At 36.9% G+C, this 23,992-nt stretch overlaps 1 protein-coding gene and 1 long non-coding RNA gene across 2 annotated transcripts in view; one reads left to right on the forward strand and one right to left on the reverse strand.

Annotated features, from left to right (window-relative positions):
- The window catches only part of PREX2 (phosphatidylinositol-3,4,5-trisphosphate dependent Rac exchange factor 2), a 173,217-nt gene that overhangs the window by 81,908 nt on the left and 67,317 nt on the right, over positions 1–23,992 (forward strand). Inside the window, exons 20-27 of the mRNA XM_063169894.1 lie at positions 4,124–4,209; positions 6,406–6,542; positions 9,572–9,689; positions 10,524–10,708; positions 11,594–11,755; positions 15,537–15,759; positions 16,108–16,315; positions 21,166–21,345. Coding sequence (XP_063025964.1) covers positions 4,124–4,209; positions 6,406–6,542; positions 9,572–9,689; positions 10,524–10,708; positions 11,594–11,755; positions 15,537–15,759; positions 16,108–16,315; positions 21,166–21,345 — 1,299 coding nt within the window. The remainder of the gene's footprint in view (positions 1–4,123; positions 4,210–6,405; positions 6,543–9,571; positions 9,690–10,523; positions 10,709–11,593; positions 11,756–15,536; positions 15,760–16,107; positions 16,316–21,165; positions 21,346–23,992) is intronic.
- LOC134425368 (uncharacterized) lies at positions 309–22,309 on the reverse strand. The gene is made up of 3 exons (XR_010029661.1): positions 22,124–22,309; positions 12,737–12,801; positions 309–378 (listed from the first exon to the last, which is right to left on the reverse strand). It is a non-coding gene; the product is annotated as an uncharacterized LOC134425368 (long non-coding RNA).

Consider the following 23,992-nt stretch of genomic DNA (forward strand, 5'->3'; position numbering starts at 1 on the left):
AAACAGCAGGAGGAAATAAACAGCTCCTCATCTTTATCAAACAGATGCATTTCTGTACACAGTTTTGCCAATTCCTCCCTAAACACAAGTTTTGTTACCCAAAAGAAATACAAAGCGGGGCCTAATAATTGGGTTCACTAAGTATGTAAATGAGCATAAGCCTATTCGTAAAGTTAATGCAGTTTTTGCTAGGTTATACATAACAAATAAGAAGGAGACTAAGAAAAATTTGTCAGAAGTAATTTTTTATTCAAAATCCACAGAATAAAGAGGTGCCATTCTCTGTTACCATACAGCATACAGAGTGCCTCGCTCGGGAATGGCTCTGGTTAAGTGGCAGATTGAAGATCTGTTTCTCCTCTTGATAAGCAAAGGTGTCTTGAGAAGTAAAATGGCACCCAAAACAAGAAAAATAAATAAGGCACAAAGATGCTGATCTGGACTGATACTGCAACACCTGTTCCCACCCCCAAACAAACAAAAATAAAAATTAAAAAATCCCCAGACCACAGGATTGCAGAAAGCATAAAAGCATCTTGGCCTTTCTTTAATGCAAATCTTGATTTAATTTCTGACTCAACTTGTAGGTGAATTTCAAGGCTGAGAGAGATGGTCTAGTGAATTTAGAGTTCACAGAAGTCAAATTTGTTTCTCGTGTTCCCTGCTTTTTGTCAGCAGCTGCTGCTAGCACAACTGAGTTCACAGAAGACAATTCTCTCCTGAATTCTTAGCCTAAACTGCCAGTGATGATCTTTCATAGTTATTTGCATCATCTCAAAGCAGTTTCAGAATGTAATCAAATAGATAGTACCAATAGTGAATATATGAGTACATTAAATGATGTTATACTTAAAAAATGTTTCAAGTGAAAAATTATTTATCTCTATATATTATTATATTTAAAAAATATAGACTTCAATGAAGTTTGGAGCCTACCTCTGATGATAATCATCTCCAAATGCCTAGTATTATGTATACTAGAAAAAAAAAGTACAAGAAATGATGCAATTCTCTTATTCAAAACTGCCTGTAAATCAAGTTTGCTACAGTCCAAATGTATTTTAAAATCACTTTTCAGCATCAATTTGAATTAGTTTGCTTTTGCAATGGGAAATGGAGCTTGGGGCAAAGATCCCTGCAATAATAACAGAACTGGCTCTGGATGGAAAGGCTGCAAAGTTAAATCAGTGCACTGTTATGCATGATCTAACTGGGTCTGATAAGGACTAATGCAGCTGTGTTGCTTTTTGTAGACCCTGAGCTGATATCACAGGGGTATGCTAGTTTACTTTGGGTGAACTCAGGCCTTAATTTGAAGGAGTAGATGTGAATTTTGATTTTCAGAATTGTGTTTTTGTTGGTTAGATTTGTTGGTAAGTTTATTACAAGTCATGCAAACAGTGAATGATTGTTATTTTACAAAACTCAGTAGCTACTTTCTGTCGCTGCTCAGAAAAACTGCAATGAAACATTTTTTCAAGAAAACTCAGCAAGGAGAGGCACAGGCTGCTGGGAGTGCCTGATGCCTCTTTGTGAGGATGAGGACTACAAGGAGTTATTTTGCAGAAAGTGTGCTGTGTTTGAGGAGCTGTGTTGCAGGTGGAGCTACAGGAAGAACTGAACAGGCTATGCAGTGTTTGAGTGAATGAGCAAAAGAGAGATCAATTATTTTCAGCAATGCTACAGTCTCAGACTCCCAGGAGTCTTGAACCTCCATTGTGGAGAAGCAGATGGACTCAGAGCCCTGCAGGGTAATTAGCCAGAGGACTGTTAGCTGGGGTCTGATAAAGATGAGGGCTGGAGGCATATCACAGCACGTACCACAAGAAGGTTCCTCTTTCTCTGCATTTGGCAAGTGGGACTGGTACCTTTTACAACAGGTGTGGGGCTCTGGACCTAGAAGGCCAAACAACTGATGAGATGGGGCAAGATCCTTCTGGGATGGTGGGGCCTCCTGAAACAATACCACCTGCACCCTGCATCAAGACCTCCTCTGTTAACAGGAAAAGAAGGGAAGTTGTGATAGGAGACTGCCTTCCAAAGGGAGTGGAGGGTCTGATATGCAGACCTGACCCAACTCACAGGGAAGTCTGCTGTCTCCAAGGGCCTGGGACAAGGGATATTACTGGAAAATTCTCCAGTGTGCTAAGGCCCTCTGATTACTCTTTGCTAATGATTGTTCAAACTGGCAGCGATGAAATAAAACAGGGAAGTCCAAGGGCAATAAAAAAGACTGCAGTGCCCTGGGACAATTTATAGAGGGATCAGGAGCACGGTAGTTGATTTTGTTGATTCTTCCAGTAACCAGCTATAATATCAATAGAATTAGGCAGATCCATTAGGTCAATACATGACTCCAAAGCTGGTGTCAGCAGAAAGATTTTGGGTTTGTTGACCACAGGATGATCTACTCAACACCTTGTCTACTATAACACCTGATGGGATTCATTATTTCCAAGTGAAAATATCTCTGCAGTTGTTGGGGTCCATCAGTTGCTGGTCACTTTTAAACATCACCTCCTAAGGGCACAGGAGCAGGAAATCCCAAATTGAGAAGTCAAGCAAGTGAGGTAGAAGGCTGGCTTGGTTGAACAGGAATATTCTCTAGAAATAAGGCTAAAAAGGAAAGTGTAAGCCCAGTGGAAGCAAGGCCAAGTGACATGGGAAGAATGCAGAGATGCTGCTCACTGCTGCTGGGAGAAAATTCATGCAGCCAAAAGTCAACTGGAGTTGAAGCCGGCCAGAAACGTGGGGGGACAATAAGGAGATTTTCAAGCATATTAATGGCAATAGATAATGTAAAAGTAACATTGACCTGTTATAGGATGGTCACCTCACAGATGGGGACAGGGACAACCCAGAGGTGTTTAATTTATTCTTCACCTCCATCTTTGCATGGGTGGTGGTCCAAAGGGGGTCTCAGTGCCCTGAGCTGGAGGTCCATGACTGTGAGAATAATCAGATCTCAGCCAACCCTGAAATAGTGTGAGATCTGATGCTTCAGTTGGAACTGTACAAGTCTATGGGGCCTGATAAGGGTTATCTGAGAATCCTCAAAGAACTAGCTGATGTCATTGTAAAGCCTCTCTTGATGATTTTTGAACTGTCTTGGGAATCTGAAGAGATGCCAGCTGACTGGAAGCTGGCAAACATCCCAATTTTCAAGAAGGCCAGGAAAGAGGACCTGAGAAATTACAGGCCTGTCAGTCTCACTTCTGTGCCTGGCAAAGTTATGGAGAAGATTATTCTGGAAGGTACTGAAAAGCAGCTGAGAGACAACACAGGCATTGGTCACAGCCAGCATGGCTTCATGAGAGGAATGTCCTACTTATCAAACAAAATTTCCTTTTATGACAGGATACCTTACTGCAGTCTGCAACTTCAAGATAAGGAGGGGTGGACACTGATCTTTTCTCTCAGGGGATCAGTGACAGAACCTGAGGGAAAGGCCTGCAATTCTGTCAGGGGAGTTTAGGTTGGATATTACAAAAAAGTTTTTCCCCCAGAGGGTGTTTGGGCACTGGAACAGGCTCCCCAGGGAAGTGGCCACAGCATCAGGCTGACAGAGCTCAATAAGTTCTTGGACTGTGCTCTTGGGCACCTGCTGTGACTCTTGGGGTGTTTGTGAAAGGCCAGGAGTTGGACTTTGATGATCCTTGTGGGTCCCTTCCAGCTCCGCACAGTCTGTGATTCTGTTAAAATGTAATATGGGTCTGAGTTCTGCAGTCTTCTGCAGCTTCTCTGATCAGACCTGCTGTGATCTCTGGTCCCCAGGCTCTGTCCTCTTGGCTGGGAGAGACTGCCTGCCTTCCAGGGCTTTCAGTGTTGCTGTGCTATGGCAGCTTACCTGAAGATCAGTCTGTTTGGGAGGAATTTTAAAGCTATGGCGGTGTTTTGATTATAACCAGCATATTCAATTTCCCTGTGAAATAGATTGTTTGCTGTCTCAGCTTGCCCTTATTTCTGATGTTGGTGGTGCACAGTATTTGGAATATGAATGCTGCAAAATCTAAAAACTGATTTGAATAAAAGTGTGGAGTTTTACACCCTTGCAACCTACATGCTGCTGAATAACAAAATGTTGCCTTTTGCTACATCCATGTTAAATCTTTGTTTGTATCAGGACAGTGAAGATTCCTGACTCTGCAGATGGACTTGGATTCCAAATCCGGGGTTTTGGCCCATCTGTTGTCCATGCTGTTGGGAGAGGTAAGCTGTAAGAGCTGTCAATGGTACTGCTAAATAAATGTTTAATATCTAAATGACTTGGTTGAGATGAGTCAAAATTAGGTCCAGTGATCCATCTTAGATTTTTTTTCCCCCAAAGTAACAAACAATATTAAATAAACTCAAATGTAATTGTTTTGTGTACTTATACTCTGTAAGCTTGGATACATCTTCCAACTCTCATTTAAAAATGTAGTTATACCAATGTAGGAAAGTTAAGTTAAAGCTGTGCATTCTTTGCAGATTAAGGAGTAGCTGAAGGATGCAATACAACTGCTTGTTGGGAACCTGTGTGTTAATTTGTTAGGTGGCTATGTGGTTCTGCAGTGTTCTGAAAACATTTTACTAAGAAATGTGCATTTTACAAATCTTTTCAAGAGTGTTAGTGGCTTTGTCTTAGTAATTGCAGATGGTTCATGTAAATACTATTTTGGGATGTGATTTTCAGACACTTGCTAACCTAACTCAATGTTTTTGAGCAGTGCATTTGTGCTAAAAGAAGTTGAGTTATTTCTTGCTGTCTCATGTTGCTTGTGGTAGAGCAGACTGTGTTTTCAGTTATTGTGGGACAGTTGTGTCTCATTCCCCCCTCCTGCTTTCGTAACTGAGGCATGAAAAGTGAACTGATCTGCAAAACAGCCAGATTTGAACAGAATTTGATGGCATTTTTTCTAGGTTGTGGTGCCAGAAATTAGATTTTCAAAAGAAAGACTAATAAACTACAGACTTAGTAGCTGATGTGTTAATTATTTCTGCACCTGGATCTCAAGTCAACTGCCTATCATTATTCATTAGGCACATACTTTATTCCAATTAGCCCCAACAATATGCAAGTGCTTATTTGTGTCATTTGCTAAACCTGGAAGATTTTAAGCATTTGCCTAAATAGTTTGCTGAATTGGGACCTTGGTATTTTCTGAAGAGAGATTTTTTTTTTTTTTTTTTTGAGATATTAAATAAGATCTATTTATATGTTTATTTTTAAGTCTTTTTTGGGGGTGGAGATTGCAATAGCTGGTAATAGTGTAATTTCCAATGACATTCTTTTATATTAGATTTTAAACACAGCTTTAATCTAATAGTGATAATTCTGAAAATGAGGGAAGCTCATGTATATTCTGTGAGTTATTTCGTTGTCAGATATGCTCAACTGGCAAGTCGTGAAGTTGTGACAAGCTTTCTACTTGTCAGCTCTGCAGACTCAGTCTAGCCTTTTCTTTCACAGCCCCTAGCTTCTGCAGCCCAGTCTGGCAGTCTCTAGGCAGTCGATTTTTACTTCCTTGGCACCTCTGTGGCAATATCAAGAGACATTTGGAGGCAAATGTTCAGGTAGCTGGAACTAAGGTCATACTCCAGCACTCAGTCTTTCAGGAGTGAGTTTGAATTGCAGTGAAAAGACCTGGAGACAGCTGCTCTTTTTGTAGTGCCGATTCAGTCACTAGTTTCCCAATGTGGTTATTCAATTGTGAAAATAAGCTACTGAACCAAATATTTTATGTAGTGTAAAGAGAATGTTTTGTTTTGGTGTCATGTTGTGTGTGTCTCCCTGTCCCACTCTCTGATAATTTAATTTGAGATACTCTACTTAATTGTCTTTGAGGTTTTGTTTTAAAGCTCTGAGGCCTCCTGCTATAATTGTGTTGATAGAGAAGATGGAAAAAGAACAATATATTTGGAGATGTCTTTGGAATTTAGATATTTCACTTAATGATTAACATGATACTCTAGTATGCTCTTATGCTTTATGTATTGCCAGGAAAATTCTGTTTTGTATGTAAAATTGAAACACCTGAATTAAACAAGAAGCTCATAAGCTTGGGTCGTATAAAAATAGGCTAAGTTGTAATTAGTGACTTTCAAGCTAGAGCCATTTTATCCTTTTGAAGTCCTTTTTTTTTTGAGGTGAATTTCCCACATTTTCTTATTGCTAGTCAATGCTTGCTGTTTTATAAAGCAGCCTTTCAGAAATTGTCTGGTCTCTTTTATGGAAAAATCTGCTGGCAAACTCCATTTTCTTGGCATCCAGCTGGTCTACAGAAGTACTCTGTGGTCAAGGGAAGTATGTAAGGATCTGTCAGACCAGGTTCTGATTTAAAAAAAGAGGTTTTTTGGACTGTAGGCTTGAAAGGAGATGTTTAGAAAACGAAGTTTGCTAACTGTGTGGGTTTTTATTAATAGGAACAGTGGCAGCTGCAGCAGGTCTCCACCCTGGCCAGTGCATAATCAAAGTGAATGGAATTAATGTCAGCAAGGAGACTCATGCAAGTGTTATTGCTCATGTCACAGCCTGCAGGAAGTACAGGCGGCCAATGCAGGTATGTCTCATTTGGTGCCCTTGCACTTTTTTTCTAGATTTCTATTTTTGGTCAAAGTAAACAGTGTGGTGTTAATCTCTGTGCACATATCTGCTGTGTTTGAGTGGGATGAGAGGAAGGAAGGGGTGAATAAAACTGAAGGAAAGCCAATTGAAGTATAAAAGCTGAAGATTGCTCAATGGTGATGTTCAAAATCTGCTTAGTTTCTGCACTGAAATAAATATCATAGATAATTTTTATATGGTGTTTTTAAAGGGCTGTTTCAAGCATTTCTGCAGTCCTATGCTGAAAGAATTTTGAGGTATAATCTCATCTTGATGGAGAGGGAACCACAGAGCTTTCTGCCTGCTCAGCAGCAGGAGAATGAAATACATAAAACTGATTGTCTTCAGGAATTTTGTTACACTTCAGTACACAGAGAGCAGAGTGCATATATTCCATCCATAAAAAAATTCCAATCGCATTCCAGTCTTGAGAATGAGTATGTATTCAAGGACTCAAAATTTCCTTGTTTTAAATGCATGCAAATTTTGTTATCTTTGTCATGTTAGTTAAGGAGAAAATCTCAGGCATCGAAGACACAAATTTAGGAAGAAAAACCAAACTAATCTGGATTCTATAATGTAATTTTCCAATTCTCTGCAAGTTTTTCATAAACTGTGAACCAATACTATTAATTAACTTCACAAACTCTTCAAGTATGTGTTTATTGAGGAGAAAAATCCAATTAAAATTAAGAGTTGAATCCTTCTCCCACACTTACTGGAGAGTTATAAGAATTATATAGTTAGAACTGGGTCTTATAAATACAGTGTTTATGAAAATGTTCTTGGGATGTTTGTGTTCGTTTAACAGAATTTAAATTGTTACATGTCATATAGAGATCAAGCTCACCTGTTCTTTAAAGAAAGATGCACTCTATTAAAGAAAAAATTTCCTGTTCACTAGTACCAAAATTGGCTAGTACAAAAGATAAATTAAATTCATTATAGCAATTTTGTTCTCTCTGTGTATAACTGTAGACTTCCTATGGATATTAGTGACATCCAAAAATAGTTGATTAATATTGGCTGGTGTGAATGCCTGGATGTTAAAAAATTACTTTGGGTTTTTTAATCGACTTGTATAATAACTTGAATTTTTTTCCTATACATAAGGGTTTTTTTAGTTTTAAAAAGTAGCTGATCATAATTCAGCAAATCACAGATAACTGAAGTTCCTTAGACAGGCAAGAAAAACTTCATTTAGGATGCAGTATAATCAAAAAACTATGTGAGAATTGTCTAGACTGAAGTAAATGGTAGTATTCCCACTGGTGAAAAGACAGCTAAAATTAATTTCCTATTCAGAAATTTGGTGGGGTGCTTTTATTATTTTTGGAAAATGACTATGGATTTCTCCTATTTTGTAAGTACAGTGCACACAGCCTATAATTTAATTACCCAGAATATTGCAGTCTCTCCTGTAGTTCCCAATTTCATAATTGAAAGGGAATATTTTTCTGGTTCTTACATCTTTTACTTCTCAGGGTAAAAAGTCTTCCTAATTGCCTGGAGCATGAAGCTTCATTTCAGATTCCTTCAGTCAATAACTGCATAATTTCTGTTGGACAGTGTTTATCTTCTGTCTTGTCTGAATAAAGAAAATTGAGACCAGATTTAACTTCCTGGAATTGCAATTTCTTTGCAGTGATACTAATCATGATGCGCCAGATTTATGCTTAGTTTGTTCTCCTGTAATGATTTTGAAGAACATTGCTCTAAGTCATATTGCATTAGATTGGTTGTTAACTTTTGGAAAAGGGACTTCCAGGTTGAGAAGTGAGTATTTCCTATTAGAGATTGGCACAGCAGTCTCAGTGCTACCAAGCATTGAGTAAGAGTCCACAACTCAGCACCAAGCTTTGAGGTGAACCTGAGAAGAAGTGTGGATTTCAGAAAGATTTTTGTTGATCAGCTTCTGCACAGGTGCCCTCCAGCAATCAACACAGAGCTCTAAAAGTTAAGCTTTCTTGCTCAAATATTTCATGCCATTGAGCGGAAAGCAAGGCATAGATGAATTTAGGAAACCTAGAGAACACCATACCAATGGGGTAAAGATAGAAGCTGATTGTTATATTTTAGCAAAGGATAACTGAATGTATTTGGCACTTTGCATGAACATTTTAACGTTCAGCCTAAATGTTTGCCATCCTTGCCTAACTTTGAGTTTTTCCTGGAACTTCTTTTTGAATTCAGATTTGTCACAATCATGTCATTTATTCTGCTGTAGCTGTTGCAGAAGGAGTGATTAACTAACTGTTAAGCTTGTTTTAAAATGTAAAGGACAAAGAGTAATCTGGGGCTGCCATGCTTGATAGGACCATTCACCAGGGTATGATGGACATGTGGCTGAGTTACAGACTGGGTAGAAGATGTAAGAAATACACATGGCTTCTTCTAAGGTTGAGTGACATGTATAAGCCACCAATGCTGTGCTCATGTGTCACTCAGCCCCAGAAGATGGAGGACTTTTGGAGCCTGTGGTTCTTTTCTTTTGCAGGGCTGTGAGGGGGTGCTAATCTGTGGGAAAAAATGAAAAAAATTTATTACTACACTAGTAAAATATTTGTAGTCAAGGCAGAAATAAGTAATGAAGGCTGTAGTATAGGTTCTTTGTGCCATTGACACATGGTGAAGGATTAACTGGACGTTCTCTGTCATTGGTTGATATTTCATAACTTTTGTTACCAGATTTGTGGATGCACAGCAGATTTGGGAAAGCAGAAGTTGTTTTTTTCCCCATGATTTCTTGGAGAAAAATATTTTTCAATCTGCAATTTTATTTGAAATATCTTAAATTATTTTTGACAGAGACATAAAAATTATGGATGTCATACTGTCACAGACTTCATACTGTCTCATGACAATATATGCCCTAATAAAAATAACTTGGCAAAATTCTCTGGATTTTTTTTTAAACTTATACCTTAAAAATAGTTGCTATCAGTTGCACTTTTTCTACCTGTCTATTTTTTCTTGTTTTTCTAGCAAGATTCTATACAGTGGGTTTACAACAGCATTGAAAGTGCACAGGAAGATCTTCAGAAAGCAAACACCAAACCCTCTGGAGATGATGGAGGTGATGCCTTTGACTGTAAAGTGGAAGGTATGTGGTGCTTGTTTGATCTTGTTGCTGCCGAGAATGCTGTTATAATGCAAGGAAAATGTAGACATTGGGTTTGTTTGCAGACAGGAAATTTTGACCAGATCATAAAATGGGATTTACATAAGAATTTGTTTTCTTATATATTCTAAACATATAAATTTTACATGCTATTCTTTTAAAACCAGTATCTTTCCCATTAAGAGAAAATACTTCCGTGAATACTTGGGGAAAATCTGTTTAATTTCATTTGTAAGAAACCTAAACCAAGGCATTACCTGATTTATTTTCACCTCCAGTAATCATTTATGTCAAATTAGATGCAGTAGTCATTACTGCATGGGAAATAAAAACACAACTATCCTTCAAATTATTTTCAGGCAGTTAATGTTTAGATGAAACTGCATTCATCTGCAACTCATAATTAAAGAGACAGTTAATACTTGAACTGTGCATTCATAAATGCAGTTATTGTGGTTTCATTTCTGAATGTTGACAGTTTTCATAGTGATTTTCTTCTACTTTATTTAGAAATACTCAGTTTTCCCTTTTTTAGGTCTTTCTAAATGTGTCTGGATTATAAATGAAATGGAATTAGCCCTCTTAAATAACTGGGTTTGTAAAGAAAGAGTACTGCCTGTTTGGCAGTCCAGTATTTTAACACCTACAAATCTACTGGTGTTCTGATTTTTTTGTTGTTCAGCCTGCTTCTTTAATGAATGTATTTAAATAGAATGATCAGAACATACCTCTTTCTAGAATGTTTGCCTGTGTTCTTTATAGTTCATTTAATGGCCAGGACTTGTCAACTGATTTGTGTTACTTTATTTATTCTAGAGGTAATTGACAAATTTAACACCATGGCAATAATTGATGGGAAGAAAGATCATGTGAGTCTGACTGTTGACAATGTTCATCTGGAGTATGGAGTGGTTTATGAGTATGACAGCACAGCTGGAATAAAGTGCCACGTCTTGGAAAAAATGATTGAACCAAAGGGATTTTTCAGTTTGACTGCAAAGGTATGAAGCATTTTTTGTATGTTAATGTTTATTGTGTTTAATATTAGCAGAGAAACTTGTGGATTTTTTTACTCTTATGATTATATGTCTTTCATTTGATACCTTATGATTGGTCACCCTTATCTCTCTGATGTTTTGGAGGATGATTGTATGCTCAGGAGGCAAAAAGAGTTATGTTGTAATTATAAATTGAGCCTTTAAATGATAAAAAAAAGTTAAAAGATCTTCAAAGTCTTTCATTCCTCCTGCCCCTCTCCCTTATTTCTTATTTATCAAATATAATTTGAAATAAAGTGCAAGATCTACTGAAATATCTATAAAGGCTATATACTACCCTCATCACTTAACATGCCTTTTAATTAGTTTTCTCTCACCATTATAGCAAGGCTTCAGTCTTTGCTGGGAAGTACAGCTTATCCTGTGCCCTATTTCCTAGCCTTTTTATGCAGAACATACAAGAGTATGGCACTCAGTTTTCTTTTAAGCTTTTTCAATGTGTTAGTATTCTGCCAAATTGAAGGTTTTCTAGAAGTAATGAATGAATCAATTCAGCAGCTCTGCATAATGTGTGCTGATCAAGTAAATACAGCAGATAATGTATTTCAGAGGAGCCATAGTGGTTACATTAGTAGGAAATTAGTAGCAAGTCCATTATCAGACAATGTCATGAGAAGCCAAGCAAAAATACTTATGGGTATAACTTAGCAGGGAATAGATTTAAGAAAACCTCTTTGCACCCCATCCCAAGCTTCATTTATTGTTGTTGTGCACCATTTTCTGTAATGTTATCAGGCTTTTCAGCTTTAGTTAAAAGAGATGATTAGTAAGGGGAAATTTTAGTCAACTTAATTTCATAACACACTTTTTTTGTTTTTATTATCTTAGATTCTTGAAGCACTGGCAAAAAGCGATGAACATTTTGTGCAGAATTGCAACAGCCTCAATTCCTTAAATGACGTGATCCCCACGGAACTTCAAAGTAAATTCAGTGTCATTTGCAGTGAGAAAATTGAGCATATCTACAGAAGAATCTCTAGCTATAAAAAGGTATGCCCTGCATGTCCTAAGCTTGATTATATTTGTCTTGTAAGGAAGAAACGGGGGAATGTGGTACAGTTTGAATAACTCTTCAGTGTGTCAATGGCAGTGACAAAAATGTGGCTGGAAGTTTGCTATTTTGAAGCATGAATGCCTTAACTGAGTAATTGTATCAATTGTTTTCAAGCCATTCTCTTTCTTATCCCTTTTTTAGACTTTGTGTAGTTTGTATTCTTTCTTGTTTGCTGTGTTCAGTTGCAGAGACAATCAACTGCATATTTCCGTAAAAGGGCCGTCATTCTTGTAAATGCCTTAAACCAATACTCTAGTGAATTTGCAGATGTTAACCAAAAATGTAGCAATAGCAACAGAATTTTTTTTCTTTCTAGTGCAACTCAAATACCAGATTTTAACCTATTGATTCAACTTTTAGACCCTAGCATATCTCTTAAAAGTAGCATCTCTGTAATTTATTAGATTCACTTGGTTTAATAAAACATAATAGCATGGAAAAATGGAGAAGGTGCTGATTTTCATATGCTTGAGATCTTAATTAATGATATGTAAATGAATAAATAGCCAGACTATGACCTCTAGTTGCTGTCTGTGCATTTCTCTATAGTTGTTTAACCAAGCAGGGTGCAAATGAATCAACCATTTTCCATTTTGTTAATGCAAACTCATTTTCTCATCCAGACCCCTAATTCCTCTCTCATGGAACTTAATTGTTGGTAGGTGAATTACTTTGTAATAGGCTCAAAATGGCTGCAAAAAAGTGGGTCTGCCCTGTCTTACCTCATTTGGGGATCTGAGTTGTGACGTTTAGAAACTGGTCTGTTCTGAGAGTTTATACATAAAATTTGAAAAGAGGGAAAAAAAGCAAAGGAAAAGGAAAGTGAATACAGGAGCTTCACACATTTGCAGAAGCTAAAAGACTAGATAATGATTTTTCCATTTTCAAAGGAAAGTAGGGAAAACTGTTAGGAATACCTGTAGGTCAGTAGTCAGTAGGATGAAAGCCAAAAAGCAGCTTGTCAGACTTCTCAAGGTGCTCTCTAAAAAGAAATGGAATAAACTGAGTTGTGTCAATGGAGACATCACAAGAATCCTGATACTGTTAGCAAAAATCTGACCTCTCCATTGTTTGCCTGAATTACAAACCTCCATGTTTCCAATTTGGTTAAAATTCAAATTACCATTAAAAAAAAACAAACAATTAGTTGTCATATTAACAGTTACAGTTCAAGTAACATGCAGGTGATTTATATGTTTTCTGTAGCTGAAAAATTTGACTGTGATATATAGCCTCTACAGAGGAGGCCAAGACAGTAAATCAAATTTTGTTGTGCTTGCTGGATGTGAAACAAACAGCCTCAGGGAAGTTTTCATAGTTCTTACACTGTCTAAAGTAGATATTCCTGATACAGACTACACTTTAGATCTCATCTGCTCAAAAATCAGTAGTTTCGCAGCTTTTAATGACAATTAGTAATGCAGTGGATTTCAGGAATAGATGTGTCATTTTCTTGGCAAGGTAAAGGTAACCATAGTTACAGGAGACTTTCGGAGTGCCTGAGCCCAGCTTGGCTCCTGGTTTTACTGTGAAAGTTCTAATTCTATAAATAAAAATCTTGTGGATTTCTGCAGTTCCTACTATTATTATTATCAGAACATTTTGCTCCTAATAGACCTCGATCCAGTGCCATGAGTCCCAGATGTTTCTCAACACATATATGAGAAGAATCTTGGTCCTGACTTATGACCTGATTAAATCATAGCCAGTATTTGGTCTCTCTGGAGCAGGATGTGTGGGAGATTGAGATGTGAAATATGTACTGCTTGCAGAAATATTTTCATCATTGAATGTCCTTAGTAGCCTTCTTAACAATTTGTGCATTCTTCAGCCTTTGAACAACTCCATAATTGGATTTCTTGTAACCCTCCAGATCTTGTTGTGATCTAAAGATTTAAATGTAATTATCCCCGCAAGTGTTCATCAGGCTGAAGTAATATGACACCAAAATAAACAGAAATTTAAGTCCCAGTACAGAAACATCTCACTTTGCAGAAGGAATATGTCTTAATTCAACTGAAGTGTTAGTAAAAAGTTGACTGATTTGAATTTTTAATGACATTCATTAGTGAAGAAACTTTGCAAGTTAACTTTGAAAATATTCTTATGCATGAGCTGTGGTTCATAGCTAAAGTAGGTCTGTGTAATATTTTGACTGGGGAGATATTGTGATTAAAACACTGATTAAATCTTTCCAGAAAAAAATCTTCCCTGACAACAAACTGCACTGAAAATGACACATATTGACAGAAATCCTACTTGTGACTGACAAATAAATCTCTTTTCCAATTGAAGAGCTTGATCAGATGACTTGATTTTGACATGGATGGAGTTGCTGAGTGTCCAGTTCTGTCCTCACCATTTTGGGTTGACATCTTCTCATCTTAAAAACCAAATAACTCTAAGCCTATTCAAGACACTGCACAGAATTTAAGATGTTACAAGGAGAGGAGGCTAAGCACTTCATTAGAATTAGACCAAAAACTAGACAAAAATTAGACCAAAATTAGCCCAAAAATTAGACAAAAAACATTCCTCATTGCTGAGCTGATATACAGGAGGGAGAAGAGGTGCTGGGCTAGGAAAGTCTGAAAAATGTGGTTTTTTTGCAGTTTTATGTACTAGTGCTTGTCAGCTTCCTAATGTCAGTCAAAATAGGAGAATGGTTGAGGTTGGACTGTACCTCTGCAGGTCTTGTCCAGCCAACGCTGCTTAAGCAGGGCCACCTAGAGATGGTCACCCAGGACAATCTTTGAGGAGGGAGATCTGACCTCTCTTCCCTGAACCTCTCTGATCAACTGGGCCAGTGCTCAGTCACCCTCACAGTGCAAAAGTGTCTCCTGACATTCAGAGGAAAATCCTGTGTTTAAGTTTGGGCCCATTGCCTCTGTTCCTGGCACTGGACAGCCCTGGAAAGAGCCTGGCTTTGTCTTCTTTGCCCCATTCCTTCAGGTATTCCTCGACGTTGATGTGTTTCCCCCTGAGCCTTCTCTTCTCCAGCCTGGAGGGTCCCAGCTCTCTCAGCCTTTCCTCACAGGAGATGCTCCAGTCCCTGAATCATCTCAGAGGGCTCACCTCCACTGGGCTCTCTCCAATGTGCCCATGTCTATTTATGTCAAGCCCAGGTTTGGACCCAGGACTCGAGGGGAGACCTCACTGGTGCTGAGGAGAAGAACAGGATCAGCTCCCTCCAACCCCTGCCAATGCTTCTCCTAATGCAGGAGGATAGGATGTATCTTATTAAAGAGGACTTCCTCCTTCCCAAATAGGAAATCCAGAATTCATGGATTTCTGATTTTTTCTTTATTATAGCTTCAGACAAAAATTTCATGGATTTTAGGAAAATACTGGCTTGAAAACATTGGCAGGAGCTTTTAAATGTCATGAGCAGTAGAGCAGTTTCAGACTTCCTCCTCAGAAAAACAATTGATTTTTTATTTTGTTCCATGGGAAATAAATTATATCTCTCTGTTACAAATGTATTTATATGTCTTAAAACATCATTTGCTTCAAAAAACAACCCCTTAAAAGCGTAAAATGAAAAATATTTTTCTTTCCCTTTTAGAGAAAGGTGGAAATTATGGAATCAAGATACCTTAAGTCAAGGATGACTGAAATATTTTAAGCTTTTATTTTCTAGTTAGGTACACAAGAATTGTTAGCTACATGCAGACACAAGAAGAGCTGATAATCAAAATTTGGTTTTATTTCTTCTAGTTTTCTAGAGTATTAAAAAACAGAGCTTGGCCCACCTTCAAACAAGCTAAGTCAAAGATTTCACCACTTCACAGCAGTGATTTCTGTCCAACCAATTGCCATATCAATGTGATGGAAGTGTCTTACCCTAAGACCTCAACTTCCCTTGGTAGTGCCTTTGGTGTTCAGCTGGACAGCAGAAAACATTCCTCCCACGAGAAGGAAAATAAAAACACTGATCAAGGTAAGTTAATTGAACTTGAAAGAGCTACTTCCTTTGCTTCTGATATAGAGTCTTAAAAGGTAATCAGTTTAAGTTTATAGCCCAAATATTAAAATTGAGGACAAGTCTTTCTGAAATGACCCTTCTTTTGATTTTTAGTTTTATTTTACAGCATAATAATGAGTAGTCATAATTTCACAACAACTTTTTCCTAAATAGCTTCACTTTGAAATGCAAATAAAATACAAAATTAAATAAGTACTTGAATTTTAAACAGAAAAATATTTCAGCATCTGTTAGGTATTTTACTAACTTCAAAATGTATGTTGAAGAAAAGATAATGATGAAATCCCTTTGGATTATTCCCAGGTAAACTGAGTCCCATGATTTATGTCCAGCATACCATTACTACTATGGCTGCCCCTTCAGGACAGTCTCTTGGCCAGCAGGAGGGCCATGGCCTGAGGTACCTCTTAAAAGAAGAAGACTTAGAAACACAAGATGTCTATCAAAAGTTGCTGTTCAAATTACAAGCTGCACTGAAAGAGGTGGAAACGTGTGTCTGCCAAATAGATGAGTAAGTAAATGTTACCATCTGGACTTGTCTTTAACTTTTCCATAGAAGAAAATGCTAAATCTAGGCAATGCTTTTGTGTGGCATAGGATTCAATGCTGACTTCAGACAGAATCGAAGTAAAGTAAAAAATTTAAGTGCAGCTAATGTTGTATTTTGATCTTTTTTGCAGCACGCCTGACTTTTTTTCCCCACAGTTTGTAGTTTTTTTCCATTTTGTAGATTTTCTTTAGAATGTGGCGAAGTTAATTAATTTGAAGTGAGGAAAATATGAGGCACACAATGTCACCTACAATTTAACTAAGAATGAAAACAAAGGGCAGAGGTCTAAAAATGGCCTTTATTTAACTCTTCAGGTATTACTGAATAGTCCCACAGATGAATTTTTGGGTGAGACATTACTCACCTACAGGGAGAGCATTAATTTGTTAGAAATTTTTCAAAACCAAATTGACCTTAAGGAAGAGCTATGGATTTAGGGAGAGCCACCCTGGAGTTAGTAGGACATTTGGCTTGAATGTGGGAGACTCAAAGTCTCATCACAGTTAGTCCTAATTGAGGACAAGGATTTATAACTTGCTTTTTCTTTTGCAAAGTGAGTGAGTTGACTCCTGGGCTATTTACTTGGGATAAGGATGAAGAAGGATAAGAATTATTTAAGTTTTGAAAGATCCCATATGTAATGCAAATGTCAGAAATTAATTTTGAAAACAAAAACAGCAAAATTTTTTGAGTTTAAAAGACAATCTGTCAGGATCTGCAGTTTAGATAAGTGGTGTGTCATTGTTTCTCATGCTGTCTTGAAGATTGTAGTGTGATTTGTCCTTTCATGTGTACTTAAGGAGGGATTTCTTTTTTTTTTTTTCATGTTCTCATAGTAGTTGTAATAGTTATGTGAGTAATTGTAATTATTATAAGTAATTGTAATGTATCACATACTGCAGTGGGAATGAAAATAAGAATTGACTCAGTATTTTTAAGAAAATGTTTCCTGTGCCTTTACATAGTTCTGCTACTTATCGTGCTGAAGATGAAGTAAATTAATTAAATTCATGATAATTTCAGTGCTTGGGTGCACTTAGAAATTACTATCTGTAAAGCCTGTGTTGTCTCTCTTCCTCATGGAAGTCAGAATATTATATATGGAATTTTATTCAATACTTCAGGAAGTTCAGCTGCCATTATGCCACACCTTTCCTTTCTACTCCCTTGAGCTTGTGATGCAAAAGCACAGGAAATTCTGAGCCCTTCTTTTGTATAAATGTATATATAAATACACACACTCACAGAAAAATTGTGCACAAACACAAGGGTTCACTTTTTTCATTCCTAAATTTTCTGTACACTGACCTTGTAGCTGATCTTGTATGAGGTGCGCAGATGTATTTAGCAAATTTTACCTTTGGCTGATTGGAAGACTGAGTCTTTGACTTTTCCTGCTTTATTCCTCATGGACATTGAGTGGACTGCCAGTGAGTAATTACTGTAGAGGAAAGCAGTTCTAAAGAGGAAACAGGATAGCCAAGAGACCTACTTAAAAGTGCTGAACGGGGAAGAAGAGTGAGCAGTTCAGAGGCATGTGGTATATTAGAACATTGTTACAGATGCTAATTAACTCTTGAAATTTAGGACTAAAGAAACAAAAGATAGAGTGACATGATAGATAATCCAACAGCCATGCTTTAATTAGAAATTTTGATACTTAAACAGCTGGGAGGAAATGCTTGATTTTGTGCTTTTTATAAGGACAGTAGAATTTATTTTTTCTGTTGTGGCATAGTAACAATAAAATCAATGTCTGTTTTTATTGAATTGATTATTATCCTAAACAATCCTCATTATTTTAATATTCTTGGGATGGATAATATGAACATGGTATCTGTCACAATTTTTAATTTATGTTGATATTGTGTGACATAAAAATTGGACCCCTGGATAAATGGTAGCTTATACTTTGTGTTGAAAACTTGCTCATGCATGTTACCAGAGGTCTCTGCTCTGTGTTGAGGTCAGTGCTGGTCTGTGTTTCAGCTCACAAAATCTTGGGGCAGTGTTATCTGCTCAACTTCTGCTGTCTGTTAGTGAATTAAAAAATGAGTATTTCATCTGAAGAGCAGGTCTGTGAGAGCCTATGGATTATGACAAGGGAACATTTAAGAGAAGATTTTGTACTCCTAATATTTTCTGCATAGGAGTTTATAAGACGGTTTGCTGATGAGTTTTGGCTGGATAAGTGATGTAGTACTAACAGAGAGAGAGAGAGAGAGAGAAATACCCACAAAAATGTATCCCCTTGCCATTAAAATAGTTTAATGGAATCCCAATAGTTCTTTAGTGATGCTGCAGATGCCCCATGTTGCTGCTAGGTGTTACACAGAAATAAGTCCTTTTTTTCAAATTGTGTTCTATATGGTGACTCTGCTGGGTTCTTGGCTCATGCACTCAGTGCTCTCCCACCATCCCAGCTCTTTTTTGGAAAGATGTCTTTTGGGATCAAACAAGAGGCTTGAACATTTGTCAAGCCTCTGTGGAGTGAGGAAAAGGCAGAGGTTTTTTGTTACTGCCTTTTTTAATTCTTTGACTAATCATAGCAGGTTTTGTTTGTCAGGGTTGTGTTGACTTGGGTTGCACACAGGAGTAATTCCACAGGAGAGGATTTTTTTTTTTAAGATTTGAGTTTCCGTGTTTCATTGAAATATTCTTCATAGAGACTCTCTAGCTGTTAGTTACTATTCACTCGTGGTTCTTCTTTGAGAGCTAGATATCTAAGGTAATTTTGTTTGGTCTAGGCCCATCTCTGGAGAAAATGTATTGTGCATGTGTTGTGTTTAAGAAGAAAAACAAAAGCATATTTAAGCAAGATTATTGGGGAGGACATATATCCAGGTTTTTATTTTAAACTCCCTGGAGTGAGTTTATTAGAGCACATCAGTGACTTCAGTAACTACTTTCTCCAGGACTTGGTAATCCAAAGTTCCATCTTTCGCTCGTGATAGTTCAGCAAAAAAATTTTCCTTAGAAGAAGAGCCTGCCTGCTGAGAGAAATGGAAAAGCCCCCTTAGGACAAGATCCAGCTACCTTAATCAGTCTTTTACTGAGCTCTTGGCAGCAGTGACTAAACAGTCACATAAAAGAAGGGGCTATAATAGTCTGTCTGTGTCTTGACAAATAATTACTCAGGGGAAGATATTTTCAGGAGCTGAAATTGCAGTTCATTATACTTGTTTCTTAATCTTGATTATTTTCTTGCAACAACAAAATCCCCGAGAAGTTACTAGAATTAACTTTTATTTTTAAGTGGATGAGAGTGGGAACACAAGAAGAAGCAAAAGTATAGATTTATCTTTGTCCTTATCTCATCTTTCAACAGGCAGAACTAGATGGTCTTTTTGAAATCAACCTTTTGGTTTAAGAGCAGTGTTAAAATTTCTGCCATGAATTTGTCTAATCTTTTTTTGAACTCCTTAGATATTTCTTACTAAGAAAATAGGTTTTACAGGTATGAAGAACTGATTTCCTATGGTTTCTGCTTCCATAACACATTTATTTTAGGACAAGTTCAAAAACACATATGCTCTAGCATGAGATTTACACTGAACACTGATGTAAAATATGAGTCCCATCTCTCTTCCTGTACTCATGGAATTATGCTTGTCAGTGTCTGGAAAGAACTGAGTTGTGATTTCATACTGCTATGAAGTGTTAGGGCATAATGTAGCCCAAAAGAAATCAGTCTATTGGAGGGGTGAGTTTAAATTCTGGTGAAATTATACCTTTAGTATAATTTTTCTGGATTCTAGTTGCAGTTCAGATCAGTATCTTTAACTGTGTGTGGGATAAAATCTGTCTGTTCCCATCAGTGGGGAGAATTTCATGTAAGAAGATCTAACCTACTTTTGAATCCTACCATGTAGTTGGTAAGAAAGTTTGCCAGTTGACCATTCTGACAGTTTCTTCAATAAAAGTCTGTGACTATTTCTAAGTAGTTCAAAGCGAAAATAAAAGTTTAGTTCAGTGTTCTCTGATTTCACGTAGTTAGCAAGTAGTTTTTGCAAGAAAAATGCTACTTTTGAAATCCCAATAGTAATTTGAAAATGTGATTTTAATGGAGTGTTTGAGCAATAGGAATTAAAGGACAATTGCCCATTATTGCTGTTCTGATCTTGAAAGTAAATTAGAGCATCTCAGTATGAATTAATCATCCAAGAATATGAATTTTTCACTGCCAGTATTTCTGCATGTTCTAAAAGTAGCAATCTGCACTGTTCTCTCTTCTTGGCTGCATGTCACTTTTGTGCTCGTCACAGACGCCTGTATATTAATCATCAGTTTTACTAGTGATAATGGCTCAGACACTTTGAATGTCACGAAGTACACAGAGATGTTAATAAAGATCATTAAAATGCCCTAGTAGAATAGTTTGTGGTGCACACTGGCATGTCTTGTACAGTATTAACTGGGAAAATACATGCTTTGCACAGACATACAGTTACTTTCATTTGTTTTCTTGATTTGTGCTAAGTGCAGGATTCATATTTAAAAATAGTTATGTTAATATGCAGTTTGACCCCAAGTGTCCAAGAATGTGCTGTATTTCTTCTTCAGCTGGAATCATTGCTTTCATACATGATGAAGTATTTGGTAAGGTTAGTGGGTTTCACTGTTTCACTGTTGTCAGACTTTCTGACAGCAGAATGTGTCAGTTCCTTCCCTTGTTTCAAATAGATATTGACTGAATTAAGATATTCCCTTCACATATTATAGAATTGGAGGATGCTGATGATAAATGTTGTCTGGTTGCTAGCTCACTTTTGAAAAACATGAATTTGCCTTTATTTTTGTGTGTTTCACAGCCTTCTTTCTTCAATAACATATTCTCCCAAATCTGAACGCAAAACACCTGAGCCTTTAATACCAGCAGACAGTGATAATGAAAAGGGGGAAAGGAATGGGAAGAAAGTCTGTTTCAGTGTAACAGGTGATGAGCAAGAAGATTCTGGTCATGATACCATCAGTAACAGGGATTCTTACAGGTAACTTTATTATTAATATTTTTATTTTTCAACTGAATCAAATATGGAAGCTTGTAAAGTATCAAGTGGTTATGAAGATGACTAGAATATGATTCTGACACTATTAATGGAGGAGTAACTAGCCTCAGATGTGTGAAGTAAAGTCTTATGAATACAGATTAGTTATTGTATCTTAGTTGCCCAAATCTGGATAGGATATCACAACCAAAGATGTAAAACCTTACTTTTTATTACTTGTCTTACAAAAACTAGAAATGACTGGTTATTATGTCCCCAACAACAAACAAAATATCTACCATGGAAAGCAACTGTTCTTTCTGATCTAAAGAAAAATATAGTATTTATCAACATATATTTCTCACCTTCTTTCACTCTAAATACTGTAGCATCAACTCACCTCTGGAATTTGAAATGCGTACTGTGAATGTGAAGATTAATAATTTTGAAAAGGAGTAATTATAGCAAGTATAGTTCTTATATAGAGGATACTCTCTTGCTTAGAGAAAATTGGCTAATGATATAAAAATGAAATTCAAATTTTAGCTGCAAGTAAAATGAGAGTTCATTATTTGTTCAGTATCATTATCATGCTCAGAAATTAGAATCTCAGTAGGTTTATCATTCTTCTACAGAACTCTGTGTTGCTGAGATCTCTTCCCTAAGCTGTATTTGATTACTGCAGCCTGGTAGATATGAACTCCTCATCAGAGTAGAAAGAGAGCTACACAGATGTAAACACCGAGATAGTTTGCACAGAATAAGTTCATTTTGTTCTTACCATGGTGAACATACAGGCAAAGTTCTTGGTCCAGCAGAAGCACATTTAGAGTTTGCTACATGTTCATGATGTGTCAAACTGACTGTTGAGAGCTGTTCCAGTGGTGTGTGCTTGCTCCTGTTGAGAGGTTTCCCAGCTGGCACAGGATTTGTGTGTGGAGAAAGAAGGTGTGACCCAGGACATGAGTGTCTCTTTGTTCAAAACATTTTCTTTATTCTGATTCCTCTCCTTTACAGTCCATTCTGGCTGTGTAGGAATAATAAAACCTAGGGTTCCATATGCAGAACAATCATAAAATTTGTGCCTTAAAGACAAGTCTTGGAGTGAGATTAGAATGTTTTTTTCTTTGCTTAAATAATTGTATTAGTCAATACTTAAAAATCTCCAGCTCTCATAATGCCACAGTGGTTATTATTGGAACTGTTTGGCTAATTTCAGCCATTATAATGCTCTCATTTTGTGTAGAGTCTCCTTCTAAACCTTAGAATACAACACAAAAATCATGCAGAATGATACAGCAAATGCATCTAATCTGTTTCTCATTTTCCTGTGTTTTATTTTCTCATGCTTTGCACAACCCAGTTTTAATTAACCTTCATCTCCCCTTTGGAGACTTTAATAAGTGAATAGAGTTAGTTAGAAAACATTTCTTAATATCCAGCCAGAAATTTTTAATACTCCTTGGGACTGTTCACCCACTATTAGGAACATGTTGTTACTGATGTCTTTTCATCTACTTAATGGTTATGATTGTAATTACATCATATTGCTTCATTTAAAAGTTTAACTCCTTCACTTACCTCGTTGACTACAGGTCCAAAACATGTACATTAGCCAGGAAATGTAAGTCACTCTCCCTAAATTAGTGAAAAGTCACTTCTGTATCTACACAAATAAAGAAAACAAATAGGGAGCACATGTATAACTGCAGTGCTATTTTAAGAATGGACATGTTAATCTTGGCAAGTGGGTACACCCAAATAATAAAAACAAGACCTCTATCACTATGTATAAACCTCCCTTAGGTACACTTTTACATTATCTTACATTCACTTGGGTTTTTAAGACTCCCTCTGCTGGATAATTACTTAAGCATCTCCTGCACTGAAACGAAATGATTTTCATATGGCTAAACAACTCTGAAGACTTTGAATTCAGATATATCTTCATAGGATTTTTAATACAAAAGTCTGTTTTTCACTCTGGTTTTGCTACAGGAGTAGGTATATCTCCATGCATTTTCTGTACAGAACAAATTTTTTTTGAGAGAAAAGAGCAGAAAAAAATTACAAATTTAAATCCCAAAATCTCCCTATTAGAGCAATGTGGGTGAGATTTCATATGCATAGAAGTTTTGACTGAAGCCACAGATGTAAATATCTATACATCTCTAAAAAAAGGAACAGCTGGAAGAGATGGGATCATGAACTGTTTTGGCTGACAAGGCAAATAGTTTGTAATTTCAGTTTCACTGCTACTCAAATGGATCAAATCTCTTGTAAACCCACAGTGAGACTCTTGTTATGCAAGTTGTAAAGATTCAATGTTTGTATTAGCCGTGCACCAGGAGAAAATGTGAAGTAAATAAAACATTTGAGGCCACAGATTCAAAAACTACCACCCATGCAAGAAAAGTTGGTTGTTTTGCATTCAAAGTCTGTATTACTATTCTGCAAGTACTTGTTCACAGGTAAGGGGAAGGGAGATAATTGAAGCATCTATTTTGGGAATCCGGTCTCCTGAGTCTTAGCAGGACTGCAGATTAAATGAAAGTCTAAGCACAGGGACCTTCATTGTGTATAAAGAATTACACAGACCATCTCATCATTAAATTTAGGATGGGAAGGGGAAAGAATTTCCATAACTTTT

The sequence above is a fragment of the Melospiza melodia genome, chromosome 1, assembly GCF_035770615.1.
Source record: "Melospiza melodia melodia isolate bMelMel2 chromosome 1, bMelMel2.pri, whole genome shotgun sequence".
NCBI lineage: Eukaryota > Metazoa > Chordata > Aves > Passeriformes > Passerellidae > Melospiza > Melospiza melodia.